The sequence below is a fragment of the Trematomus bernacchii genome, unplaced genomic scaffold, assembly GCF_902827165.1.
Source record: "Trematomus bernacchii unplaced genomic scaffold, fTreBer1.1, whole genome shotgun sequence".
Lineage (NCBI taxonomy): Eukaryota > Metazoa > Chordata > Actinopteri > Perciformes > Nototheniidae > Trematomus > Trematomus bernacchii.
This window is the reverse complement of record NW_022987393.1, coordinates 661,916-676,104: the sequence shown is the minus strand read 5'-3', so window position 1 is coordinate 676,104 and position 14,189 is coordinate 661,916. Positions and strand designations below refer to the sequence as shown.

General features: G+C 40.5%; 1 protein-coding gene across 2 annotated transcripts in view; it reads right to left on the bottom strand.

Moving 5' to 3' along the window:
* The window catches only part of LOC117486205 (activin receptor type-2A-like), a 43,253-nt gene extending 29,368 nt beyond the window's left edge, over positions 1-13,885 (bottom strand). For both annotated transcript variants that reach the window (XM_034134743.1, XM_034134744.1), the window contains exon 1: positions 12,968-13,885. In XM_034134743.1, coding sequence (XP_033990634.1) covers positions 12,968-13,022 — 55 coding nt within the window. In that variant the 5' untranslated portion in view covers positions 13,023-13,885. The remainder of the gene's footprint in view (positions 1-12,967) is intronic.
* Positions 13,886-14,189: the final 304 nt, after the last annotated feature.

Here is a 14,189-nt window from a genome sequence, read left to right as displayed (position 1 = left end):
ATACAGTGCTGTGGTGTAAATACAGCCGTTAAGAGCTCAAATCAATCACGGCGCTGAATTGAGGTGACAATACAGGCTGGTTGCCTATAGCGCAGTGTGCCAAAGGTGGGCAGTATGGCGGATATGAAGGGTATAAAGCGGAGAAATCAATCTTCTGACTCAGTCGCAAGCTCAGAGTTCACTAAAGCGGATAAAGTCAGTGAGTGCAGAGCCTACACGAGCAATTGTGCAAGGACATACAATAGGGCTTCCACCCACAGGCACATATCCAGGCAATAAAGAGAGAAGGCTCTTTGTCTTGGGAGACATTTCACGCTTGGAAATGTCAAACATGAGAAGAACAGGCCACATTGTTTGTCCTAATAACGTTTGTTGGAGAGAATGATCGAGAAAGAAACACAGCATTGGGCGACTATAGCCAAAGTGCGTAAAGCGAGGTCATGGTTTTCGTGGAGACGGTGTTTGTAACATATATTTAATTTTTCAAAATGTAAAGAGTGAAATCAAAGAGGGAAATCAAAGCAACAAAAGGTTAAGATTAAGGACTAAAAGCTGTTTGGTCTTAATCGTTTTGCGTAGTTAATACCTAACAATAAGGGTTGATTGCTCATGTGGGGAAAATGGGTAAAGAAAAATATCTATTTAAACTTCATATGTAAGAAATGCGTCACTGTTACGCACGTTCTGAGAAAGTCCTGCAATAAACCAAAGAGTTATTGTAATGTTTCATTTATAAAGGAATGCTTTGTCAGACCTTTACTTCAAGATGAATACTAGCGCACAATACAATCAATACAATACCTTAAATGATGCATGTTTTATCATTTTCTCCATCTCTCTTCTAGTTATATGTGAGATTTATCAAGGTTAACCACGACCTACTTTAGCTGTGGACATTTAGCAATGCCTCCCCCTGCAAAATGTCTAAACACCCGACCCACTTCCCAATCCACTGGGACTTTGTGAAAAACTGCTTCAACCCTCCTCACCCCTCGCTCTGGAAATTCACTCTGACATTTTACATTTTGGGCATTTAGCTGATGCTCCATTCCACTGTGATTAAGCTCCAAGTCCCCAACGGATTGACGGGAAATAAACTTAAAGATATTCCTGCAACCACAGAGGCAATTAGACGGGAGAAGAATTAGACTGAAAACAGGAGATTCACTAGAGAGAGTGTAATATGAAGATGGAAAAGATTGTGAACTTGGCAGAGATGCTGCGACTTGAGATTACTGATTATCTGCTGCCGGCCCTGAAAATTCAATCTTTGTATCGTGGCCAAGAGGTCATGTTAGGTAGAGGCAATTCCGAGAAGCCGAATCTGAGAAATACGGTGGAGGCCTTCGTCACAGAGAGCAGGACGCAGAGGGTGATGCTTCCCTCTTTGATGGCGAGATCAGATGCACTGTGATAGACCTGAAGGCTGACAAACAGCCCAACTTGCTGCTGGCCCCGCTTCACCTGGAGCTTCAAAAAGAAACCAAATTCGCAAAAATGTATTCAAGCTCCTGGCGCTTTAATGATCAATCATGATTTGTGCTCAGCATGGATAATGAACTAAATCAAAGTTAGGGAGCGAGGTACACAGAATGCTGTTATGAAGATTACATTAATTAAGTTAGCAGCTTTAAGAAGTCATTCAAAATGACGTTCTCTTGCTTTTCTATTTAGGAGTATTGACAGTATATCAATGAGAATACATTATACAATAATAAAGTAACACATCCATTGCTAAAAACACTTTTCATAAATATATGATTAAAGGATTGAACAAGTACAGGAAAGAAACTAGTTTTATGCCGATGAAAAATCTAAACCGTAATTCTTATAGATGGATAAAAAATCCCTTGATACATAGTTTTTGTTTTGAAATCTTTGGAACAAAAATACGGCATTACTTGTTGTTCATCTAACTCTGACACACTGTATTTTCCCAATTGTGAAATATGACCATAATCAATTCCCCCTCTAAGTATTTCCTTTTATGAGACAGTAAGTAGCCTGAGCTGGCACAAATTCACTTTCTTACTCAAATGACATGCACTCACTCCAACCACCATTCCCATCTCAAATACAAGCCAGAGTGCCAAAGAGGAAACAAAATGCACACAGGAGAGCTACATCAGATCCTGTGTATTAGCACATGTCTATTTAATCACAAAGTGTGAGGGCTATAAGGTTGGAGCCACGCAGCAGAGATGGTTCTGGTCTGATCTAGGTCCAGGACAGTGAGGTGCATGCTGGGTGGTAAATGACCACCAACCACCTGCCAAACGTTGGAGAAGTTTCGACTAAGTCGCGTTGGCAGGTAGCCAGGAAACGCCTGGGGGGGATGAGCCGCTCTACTCTTAAAAAAACTAAAGCTGAATGGTGAAACAGATAAAGTGTCTGATTTATTTAGGAATCCTTGAGCTTGTGTGGCGGGAAAGCAAAAACTGTTTTGTTCCTCTGAGTTTTAACAGCCATAGGAGAAAAACAACATCAGCCAAAAAGCTACATTTTAACCTCAGTTCTTAACACTTTCTATTAGATTGGATATACTTGATAGGTTCCAAATTGAGAAACTGTTTTGTTAAAGCGGCATTAAAACAAGGCATTGAACATGAGTTAAAATATAGTAGAAATATACACATCTAAAATAATAAACAATATGAAAAGTTAGAATATACCATTATAACCTACTTCAGAGAAATATTATATAAATAATAGTGTGCAAATACTTTTTTTTTATTAAAATGTAGAGGCATTGAGGTTGAGTGTAAGTATGTATAATTTGTTTAGGGTTATGGAAGGAGAAACTACACAAGATAAATGTATGCTTGTCTTGCTTCTATTGCTAGTCGCTTAACACCACAGTATAGAGTGTTTGTCATTAGATTGGCTGCCATATTGAAAGCAATGACTTCACGTTTCTGGTTTCACTGACAGCTGATACTCGGCTCAAAAGATGCAGAATTACTCGGGGAAAAAAACGAAAAACAATACAGTCAATAACTGCATTACAGTGTGACATTTAAGACTCAAGAAGTGTCCATCGGGCATGTTTTTGCCTGAACTGATAAATATGACGACTGCTGAGGAATACAGGAAGTGATATCCAGTTTCCTGTCAGTGACTGGTCACAGGGCTCTGCAGCCTCGTAATGAAAAGGCATTTTGGCGGGCCAGGCCTGCACTCGGCACTACATGCACTGAAGTAGGTAAACAACCCATTCATCAAGGCTTTTTTTGTGAGGCTGCCAGGAGCGGGGATTGTTCATTATGATGGAATTTGTTCTACGGATCAACCTATCATCTGCGTCCAGGCGGAGATGAAATAGATTTGAGTTGATGTATGGTTGTACGGGGCGCTGGTATGTGTGGGTAAATGTGTGACCTGCGCTAAAAACAAAATGTGATTGTTGAACAGTGTCGAATAAAGAAGGTAGGGTGAGGCTAGGGGTCAAAATGATATCTGCAGAGCTCTTGGCTTTCCAGTAATAGTTGTTGTTGCTCCTGATGCAATTTGACACCCTATGCCTGGCATAAATAACGCAAGATAAACTCAATACAGCTTTTGCATTTGCACATTTGGACAAATCTTCATTTTTAGTAGTGTTGCTGCACTATTGGATTAAAGTTAGTGATAATGTCCTGCAAATATTCTGGGGGAAAGAGGCAAACGTGCTTCAGTCAGATTTTAATAATCACACTGGAAAAGTTTTAAGAATATAGATATGGCATTGGGGTAAAATGAGTTTAGACACTTTGTAAACTGTCACTTCGATTCGGCTATAATCAAATCAAGCTGTCCTTCTAAAAAGGTGTCTTCCAAAACCAGATAAATCAATGTTATTAGCCAGGATAGGTTACAACACCCATTAAAGCGCCATGTTTTTGTCTGTCATTTCCCTGCAGGATGGCACACACAGATTCAGTAACATTAAGCAGTGTTAGGGACCAAACCAATCACAAACCTGCATTTTAATGGCTCATCAAAAGGAACATAGAAGTAGGCCCCGCTGGTTAGAAATGCATCTTCCTTTAGGGCAGCTCCTGATAAAGAGTTTCTACATCATTAATAGCTTTTTAACTATTACAGGCATTAGGGGCCAGGGGCATGATGGGACACCACTGACTGTGAGGTTAGCATTATCTTAGAGCTAGCGGCGGATATTCAAGTCCCATAGCACAAAGTTTGATAAGAAGTTAGCCATGGTGCCTAATTGGTGTTTAAGAGATATTTATCACAGTCTAATGGTTATAATCAGAAAATGAGGGGGGGAAATAATAAGTGTACGAATGTGTCAGATGAGATTTGTTATTTGGATGAAAGTGGAAAATGTGGCAAAGCTGTATCATTTGAATCATTACAGTGGTCATTTTGTAGCTGGATGAATGGAGAAGTAAGAGTGGAGACACTATTTGACAGTAGACAGTCATTTTGCAGAGCAGAGTGCTACATTAACGCTGGATCAGACGCTGTCGTGACATGGCAGAGGTGCTCGGGTTGGCTCGGGTGAGCTGGTCACAAAGACTGCAGTCTTTCCACGGGCCGGGAGGAGGGACGTGGTGAGTGGGGGGGGGGCATTAAAAACCACAGCACTCAGCAACTGAATCCAATCCCTCTAATCCCTGCTGGTATGCCCGAGCAACAAACGCCCATTGGTCTCCGCCTCAATTAGCGCTGATGGGGCCGGTTGCCGGAGCCTCTCGCCGTTAAATTGACGCCGGCTGTACAGTTTGCACACTGAGAACATACCCCGTGTCCCTCGTTGGTAATGGGCTACAGTCGTCCACTGCATACCGTACATTCTTTGCAGGACGAGCCATTTAAAACTCCTCGTTATCTCTAGTGGTGGAGAAGGATCTGTAAAAATCCCCCTCCCCCCACCATCCCCTCTGTGCTTGAATTGTTTGGATTTATTTGAAGGGTGTGTTAAGTGCCACTTGGGCTTAAAGCTGAACTGCGTATTGAGTTTTCAGTGATATTGTAACATCACAAAGCCGGCGGTACGAGCGTTTCAATTCACTTTTATAAAACAAGCAATCAATAAGAGAAGAATGGAGGGGGAGGGAGGGAGACTGGCAGACAACACCATGATATAAACTGTAGTCGGAGATTGGTCCTTTGTGAATCCAGTCCAGAGATTTCCCATAATCCACTGCTGAAAATGTATTCAATGTGCTTCAGGCAACCATCATAAGTGAATACAGACCTTCAAAAATAATATGATATCAAATAACCATCAAACAATGTTGATTAGTGTGTCTGCACGATTTGGAAAAAGTACTAATTGCAATTATTTTGACTGATATTACATCCATATTGCGATTTTGGTAAAATATTGGTATACTTTGCAGCCATAGCGCTCAGCTTCTGCAGCTTTGCTTACATTAGAAAACGCAAAGAGGGGAGAAAGTGTACAGAAATACACTCTGTGGTCAAGGTTAGCCCACACTGCTGCTGATGTGTGTAACTAATGCACCGCTCCATTATGAGTCATCTCACGTGGTCCTCCAAGACGTTCAATTACGCTCACTGTTTGCACTCGCCGGCTTCACATTTGTACAAGACAAACCAATAAATGTCGGGAGCTAATAAATCCTTCTTTTTCATCTGAGCAGCCATCAGACGACCTCACTGCCTCGTCTTTATATTTAGTTTAAAGTAATGACACATACTGGTCACAAGGCCCCTCACAGCCCAAATAAAACGTGTGTATTTTTAATGATATTATATTACAGGTGCAGTAAGTGTTTGACTCCCTTCATGCAGGGAATAAATAATATCTACAGGGTTTAAAGTTTTCTTCAAACCGAAGATGACTCAGTGACTGCTGACATTTCAAAACTCTCTTTCCCGTCAATACTGCTCGGGAAGAAAAAACTTGTCAGCCAACCAAGAGTTTCAAGACCAAACAAATCCCCTCATATAAAAGGTTTGAGCTACAAGTGAGCAGCCAGTGTCAAAAGACAAGACGGCTACAAAAGCTGAAAAGCCAAATATTCAAGGTGAATTGAGTAGCTATTCTTCCATTATATTTTCTGTAGACATCCCTATTGAATTTTTCTAGCTTTTTCTTTTTGTAAATGTGTATAACAGGGGCGATAAATGTCAGACGAAAGACCTGTTGATGTTTTTGCACACCATATGCTGCTTCTCGAAGCATCCTAACATTTGAGGTTCATCAGATAGCAACACAAAGTGACAGCAACAATAATGGCCGGATAACAGACCCCCAATATCACAGGCGAACAGTGTGTGCGAGACACCATTACCCTTTAGTGGGATTGGTGATAAGAGGTTAGCACGACCTTCATGACAATAAGGAATGTTGGCAAGAGACGGGCGAAGACGAAGAGGAAGGAGGGAGCGTAAAGCAGGCGAGGACCCTCGAGAGAGCCTGAAACAAGAGCATGATGAATGTACAGCTCGCAGTTTTTAATCAAGGATCAAAGCCAGGCTTCTCAGTCTGAGCAGCCAGCCTGTCTAGACTGAAACGCTCCCAAGCACATAAAGCAACATCTGCAGGATGCATTAATTACAGTAAAAGACCAATCTGGACCACACTTAAATAAAATAGTCTTGTGTATATTTGAATAGTTTTATCTAAATATCTTGAGTTAATCGCCACAACACACACACCAAAGGTGACGTTGCCTTTTCAACCTTGGAATCCCTATCATTTGTTCTCATTAGAGTCAGTAATGGTTACACGGGCAATTCATCGACTTCCCGTTTAGAGGTGCGCTCGGACCGCATTTACATTTGAGGCTTTTAGCTGATGCTCTCATCTGGCGTGACTTACAAAAAGAAGAGCAGATTGGGTTATGCTCAAGGACGCAGGCAGTGACAGGATGAATGCTTGTAGCGGATGTCAAACACGTGACCTTTTTGCTACGGAGGGTTGACCCTCACGCTCCTAAGACCTGACAATTACTCAGGTATAGTCGTAGATCAGTAGTATTATAGTCATCCATGTTCCGTAAGTATGATTTCATTTACACTCATTGTACCGACAACGAAAAAGACTACTTAGTGGCAAAACGGGAGAATAATGGAGTCTGATTATTATGATGAATAAGTACCGTATTGCGCAGATGTATCAGTATCAGTGTAGCTCTTACTGTCTTACACTGTCTAATCATTGCCAACATCTCTGCTTCCTCCAAGGAGGAAAAGCTGAATTAAACATGTATTTTATTTCAGTCCGATCACTGCTCCTACCACTGCTGTAATAAAAAGATTCAGTGCATTACATCATTTGCAAAAAGAAATCTCTTTGAGCTGTATGTAAGATTTACTGCATCTGTAGCCTCAGAAAACTACACTAAACCCAAACGATTTCCTCTAATTACTTAACCTCTGAGGTGCTTTTGCACTGTTTTGTCCTGTGTGGCAATGCTGAACCCGGTGATACCAGAAGCAGGTTGCAACAATAGCTGCTGCCGAAGAAAATCCCCTCGACAGCAATTATGGTATTTTGATGATTCTTAATTGTAGTGAAAGTTTAGATAGTCATTAATGTGGTGAGTGTGCTGTAAGAGAAGCCCTAGGCCGTTACAATCAGTTGAAACATCATTGTGTAATTATAAAAAAGATTACCTACCATGCTTTTCACACATGATAAACTAGGGCAATCAATTGACCATCAGTTGATCAGTTGAATGATTTCCAATAATTCAGTGAGCAGGGAAACAAAAAGAGGAATAGTGTTTGCGACTGAACTTTACGAAGGTTGAATACGCCATTTTCTTCTTTTCCAGTGTGATTAAGATGTATTAATGCAGTCTAGGGCTGTACCCGAATATCCGAATATTCGTTCGTTGGAGTACTATTCGGGTTTCAATTTCGTTATTCGGATATCCTTTTTTCCAAATTGAATTTATTGAAAACTCCAATATCAACGTAAGAGCTTGTGCCTCTTCGGGGGGTGCTAACACTTAACCATAAACGTTATCGTTTACTTTCTCCGTCTTTATAATGTAGATATTACTTTTTCTCCGATAATCTCCGTCACGTTGTTTCCATAGCAACAACAACTTCCTGTCAACAGCGCTAACTCTCCTTCAAAATAAAAGCATGACCATACAAAATAGGACCGGGCCGAATATTCGCTGCTGATTACTACCGAATATCCGGAGCCCGAAAAATGGTATTCGGGACAGCCCTAATGCAGTCTAATGTCAAATAATAGAGATAAGGTGATCAAAATAAATGATTTCGCAACAGCCTCCTCCGTTGGAAGGAAAATAATTTGGCCCAATGTTGGGTCGATGGTAAGTTCCAAAGTCCATTTTTTAAAGCCAATTTTAAAAACACAACTTTAATGATTGAACACTCTACTGTCTTTCAACCACACGTATGTGCATATTTACACACATAGTTGATATTCCACTGAATAAATGCAACTATAAGACTATGGCACACAAAAAAGAGGCTTGCCGTGGGCACAGAGCACAAAACACCTGGCCATGGTCTAATTTTAGGAGGGTCATAATTCCCCCGGCACAGATCTGGCAACATGCTGTTTCTGTTTACCATTTTACCAACATGAACATGACCATGAACTAGTACGGCCCTTTAGTTTTTATGATGTTAAAGCACAGAATGATACACGGCCCTGCAAAGAAGTCTGACTAGTTGGGCCCAATGGGAAATCGAGGCTACATCTGGCCTTAACAAATACACCTGTGCTTTTGGAGTCTTATGCATTATGCAAGAGAACATTTTAGAAATAGATAGGGGAGAAAATAGGACAAAGACCAGTCCAAAAAACACCCAAAACGCTGCAGCAGAGGGCACATGATGGTAAGAAGTCACCGTGAAAATGGTCTCAATGCAAAGACACATTAAATGAAATGCATGAAATTACCGTTTTTATATACTCAGACCACATCAGCCATAAAAAATGCAAATGTTTTCAGAATGGCTGGCAAAGGCTTCACAAATGGAGAGGTTCTCACTTTTTACTCTTTGATTTCACTATCAACTCAGTGACCTTGTAATCTTAAAAACTATTTAAGGGAAATTTAAAGTAAAGCACAGTTTGTCTTTATCAAACCAAGTGTTTCTAGGATAAAAAGAACGCTATAAATGTCTTCTAATAATAAACCATTCCTGTGAAAAAGGGTGTCCTTTGCCAGGAACAACTAAGTCGCATTTGAATAGCACTTTAATAGTTAATTGGCTAAAAGAAACAACCAGAATGTATTCATTTTTCTTCCAATGCGTAGTTCGAGAATCTGATCTGATAATGAATTGCATGCTGGAGGAAAAGCTATCTTTATCTCTTTCTATTCACTGCAAGGAGGTCAAAGGTCAGGGTCTATTCAGACAAACACAGATACGTGTTGCTCAAAAATGTTGTCAACAAAAAAAGTTGCCGTCAAACAATTCCCCCATTTATAGAAACTGGATAATGTAAGTTAACCCCAGCTCAATGGGACGGAACAGAGACCCTGGTCTGATCACTGATTTCAGATCCTGTTTCAAGTTTGATGCGAAGCAGAGCTGAAACTGAATCATCACATCTGCTGCTGAGGATTTCTTTCTTTTTTTTTTAAACCCGGGGCTGCTTCAGCCTCGCCATATCGATGTAACCTTACACGGGTGTGCAAGAGGATCAATGTCTGTGTGAAACTGCTGCAGTGTACAAAAAAGGAGGCCAAATGTGAAGGAAGAGCACAAGACTCGCCATCTATCAGTCTCAGAGGACGATGTATACAGAAACCTAAACAGCCATTTCCCCCCAGATTACGGGCAAAACATGACTTACACACGGGTATGACCTCTGAGCTGCATTTAGATCATGAAGAGGAGACACAGGCCAGAGTCTTGTTGCTTCAACTTAGACTAATTATACTCATTACATCATTAGGAAAAGGGTCAAACGTCATATTGCTGCTTAAAACCATATAAAATAAATTACAGATATTGCTGGCTTTTAGAGAACACAATAATTCACTTTGTTAGCATGACATGGGTTCTTTTTTGATTCACGTAAGACACCCTTCAATCAAGGCTTAAATAAACACAATCTTTAAAATCGCAATTTCTCCTAGCTCAGTCCCATAGAATCTAACAGGATCTAAACTGCCATAACTCCTGAGGGAGCACAGTAAATATTTACCTATTTGCAGTTTAAGCCCACGTGAGATCTAAGGCAGAGGTCGCATTTCAAACAGATGACCCGGGTTCAACATCCGCCTGTTGCACTGTGGCTTTATCAGTTAGAAGGAATATATATATTTTTTTCTAGTTTCAGCAGGAGTTTCAAAACTGAGCCCAAAGTAGCAAAACTCACACATGAAACCCGTTTACTATCCTGTCACATCGACACATTGGCAGACAACCTTGACCCGCCATGTGTTACGGCAGCATTTACACATGCCAGCGTTGATCAAAACACTCGGCAGCTGCTGAACGCAACATTAAACCAGGTCACATTTCACATCTATGCCTTTTCTGTGTGGAAACAGACACCCTCCATTCCAAAAGCCCTGTCTGGTTTTAAGGCTTAATTAAGACACTTTGAGTATGAATAAATATCCAGAAACTCCATGTATCGCGTAACACTTATTAACAATGACATGTCTTATTGATTCATAATTACATAAGTAGGTAAGTGTTAAGGTATGCCTCAGAAAGAAATTGACATTAGCTGGGCAGTTTCTTAAAACTATTCACGGTTGCAAGCAACAATTAATTGACTATTGATTAATCCGCCACATGCCTGGTCAATAAACTAATTGTTTTCTCTGTAAAATGTCAGGAAATAGTCAAAAGATAACAAGTCCACAGGGCATGGTGATACTCACGTATTGCTTGTTTTGTGCAAACAGAAAATATATTTAATTAACTGTAACATAACATGACTTAAAACAGGAAATCTTTGTGTCCAAGAGGCCGAGACAACAGCTAATCGATCACAATTTTTGCAAATTAATTTGACAATAAACTAATTGATTAAGCATGCTTGCTTTTGTCTGTTTCATAACATTTTAAACTGGAGGATAAAGAACTTACTCCTTGCTGTTAAGGACCAGTATAGTGTCTTACTCCCTGTACAACATAGCATTACATAACCTCATAAAAAGACAGTGTCACTTGAGTTATTAGTTGCCAAACAGCGACAGCTTCTACAAACAGGGTTTTCGGCGTCTTTGAATAAAAATCTCAATGTTATCTTGAATATTTTGGCTCCTCATCAAATGAAGCACTGTGGGCTGTGGGCTGAGAGCTGAGAGCCCTTCCCTTATCGCAGGTTTTCTTGGTGGCGTCTTGAGCTTTTCCAATTCAACTTGGATTTCATAGAGGATTATTATACCACCTCAAATAGGAACCATTCATTTCCCCACTTCAGACAGTAATGAGCGAGCGGAATAATCATCTGCTGCACTGTGCAATAAAGACAGCACCTGGGCTTACACTTCAACCAACCCTAACTATTACCGTATTTGAGAAGCCTTTTAATTTCTCCTCAAAGACACCCCTGGGCTCGCTGTAAAAGGACAACTCCACTGCGACTTCAGATTTTTATTTTACCTTTATAAGCCTTAATTGGAACTACTTTTACACACTGGATATTTTATAAGCAAGGTAGATCATTTCCAAGCAGCACAGAAATACAGATTTAAGTTTCATAAGCACATAACGGACAGTACAATGTTTTCCTTATCTGTTTAACGGTCTCCTATTATGCTATTTTTAGGCATGTATTATGGATCTCAGATATATAAAAAAACATATCTGTGAGTCCCCTGACACACCGGGGACACATATGTATGTATAAAAGACATAAAAAAGTGCATTTTGCATGATAGGTCCCCTTTAATAATAATGCACTTTTCCAGTAATCTAATTTCTGTTTATACACAAGAATAAGAATGCTGCCTCCAGGTCAAATGTTGTTTTTCTCAGACAAATGAATCTCTCAACTCATGCAATCTGTGGTTGCGTTAGAATCTGCCTCCTGTCAATCATCACCTAGTCAACAGATGGAGCATAGTGAAATCATTATTCACCTTTTTAGCAAGTAATGAAGTAAACATCACATTCATGTATTGTGACACTGACCCATTACAGGACCACTGCCTGGTTATTCACATCACCTTGAGGATAGATTGTCTTATTTCTGGTAGAACAGGGCAGCAAAAATCAACTGCTGCCCTCTTGTATTTCTAACATAATTACTTCTAATATCCTTTGGCATAGAGTAACAGAAAAAAATGCCATATTTGTCTGTGCTGTGCACAAAAAACAGCCCTCCACGGATGACCCTTTGCAGCTTATTATCACCTCACTGACATTTATTATGCATCCACCCCTGGGAAATGGGGACGCATAAAGAATGTTCTCCAACATGAAGGGTGTGTTGTATAAAATTAAAAGGTTAAACCCACCTACACCTGGATTACCTACCAACCAAAATGTCCATCACCTTTTGAGCAGATATATTTTTAGCAGCTATGACAAAATCAAAGATAAAAAGCTTATTAAGTGGCTATGAATGCAGAGTTGCTACTGTTATTTTTTATCATATAGGTTGTAGACCACCCACCTTAGGTTTTAACCAGTTTTTATTTTCACTCATCTTTATTCATCTGATGTTAGAATTGACTAATGTTATTAATTGCACATCTGTTTATACTGTAACTTGTAAAATAACAGAGAGGATAGAGTAGTTATGTAATGGAATTTAGCTTAAAACCCAATTCGTACTGGTATGTCCCATGAGAGGCCCCTCAAGGACCAATTGAGGTCCCCATGCCCCAGCTTGGGCTCACTACTGATATTTTAAACACATGTACAATGTATAGACACACATGGAGGATGCATAATAACTCTGAGAGGCAGATTTCCCCCTATGCACTGCATTCTCCACAGATAAAAACAAGCATTGCAACTCTGCAGAGGGAACAATATACTGAGTTCTCAACAGCTGACAATAAACCATGCATTACCCCCCCTCCACACCCACCTGAAGAGCAGGAGAAGAGGAAAACGGCGAAGGCCAGTTTGGTGGCGTCTCCCATTTTCCATCCGAATCTGATCCTCTCACTAGAAAGAGAATTAAAAAAAAGCAAAAACAAAAAAAAAAGCCCAAAAATCTCAAATTCAAGAGTCAAATTAAATGTCTTGATGCTCCACAGAGCTCTGTCTGTGCAAAAAGGACATCTTCAAAATGTCAATATCGAAGCTAAATCCACAAATCCCAGGCAATGCAAGCCTTACCAGTCCAAAAGAAGAAGAAGGGAGGAAGAGGAGGGGTGAAGAAGAAGCGGAGGGGATGGTTGGAGGTATTTCCAGGTTTAGAGACAAGCAGCGGAGGCTGTCTTGTTGGCATTCAAGCCGGGGTTGTCATATACTTGTGTGTGCAGCATTGTTATGAAGAGACGTGTTGTTGTTGTTGTTGTTGTGTTATTCTCACAGCAGCGGAGCAGAGAGCCAAGCCACAGCCGGGCAGGGCTAACATCCATCGGATTGGAAATCAAGCGCACTTCGCTCTCCGATCAAACTTCTCCTCGACACCCTCGATCACATAGCTTTAAAACGATGTTGAAATAATCATTTAGATTCTCCTACCGCGGCAACGGGAGGCTGAAAACGTGTATTTTGTTGTTATATTCCGTGTGTAAACCTCCGTTTCTGCCGATAGTGGCGGGGCAGCTCCGTCCGCTCCAACAGGGAAACAACCTAGGCTCCCTCCGCCGTGTTAGCCCTCTCCAAAGTGGGCCAAACAACCTTCTCCCGTCGAAATGACTTGAATGAACAAGTGGAAACACTATCATATGTTAGCAATAACCCCTAAAGCTGCCGCTAATCCGTGTAGCTAATGCAGCTATCGAGTTTAGGACGAGCTGCTTTTCCCAAGTCCGTCTCCTCCTCGCCTCCTCTGGTCGGGACAATTTCAAGATGGCGTCACTGACCAATGTCAAGTCAACAAAACTCATGTATGAAGCTTCCGGTAGAGTATTTCAAAGTAAAATGTCTCAATGGAATGTGAAATTAGATTAGATATACTTGATTGATTCCAAGTTGTTTTGTTAAAAGCAGCATGTTAACAAGGCATGCACACAAATTACCCTTAAAAGCAAATATAGATTAATTATGAATGAGATGTAGGGCATATTACAAGTGCATTGTTTTATTTATTTACTTTCAGCGTACAACAAATACTGTATATATAAAGGACAACAACG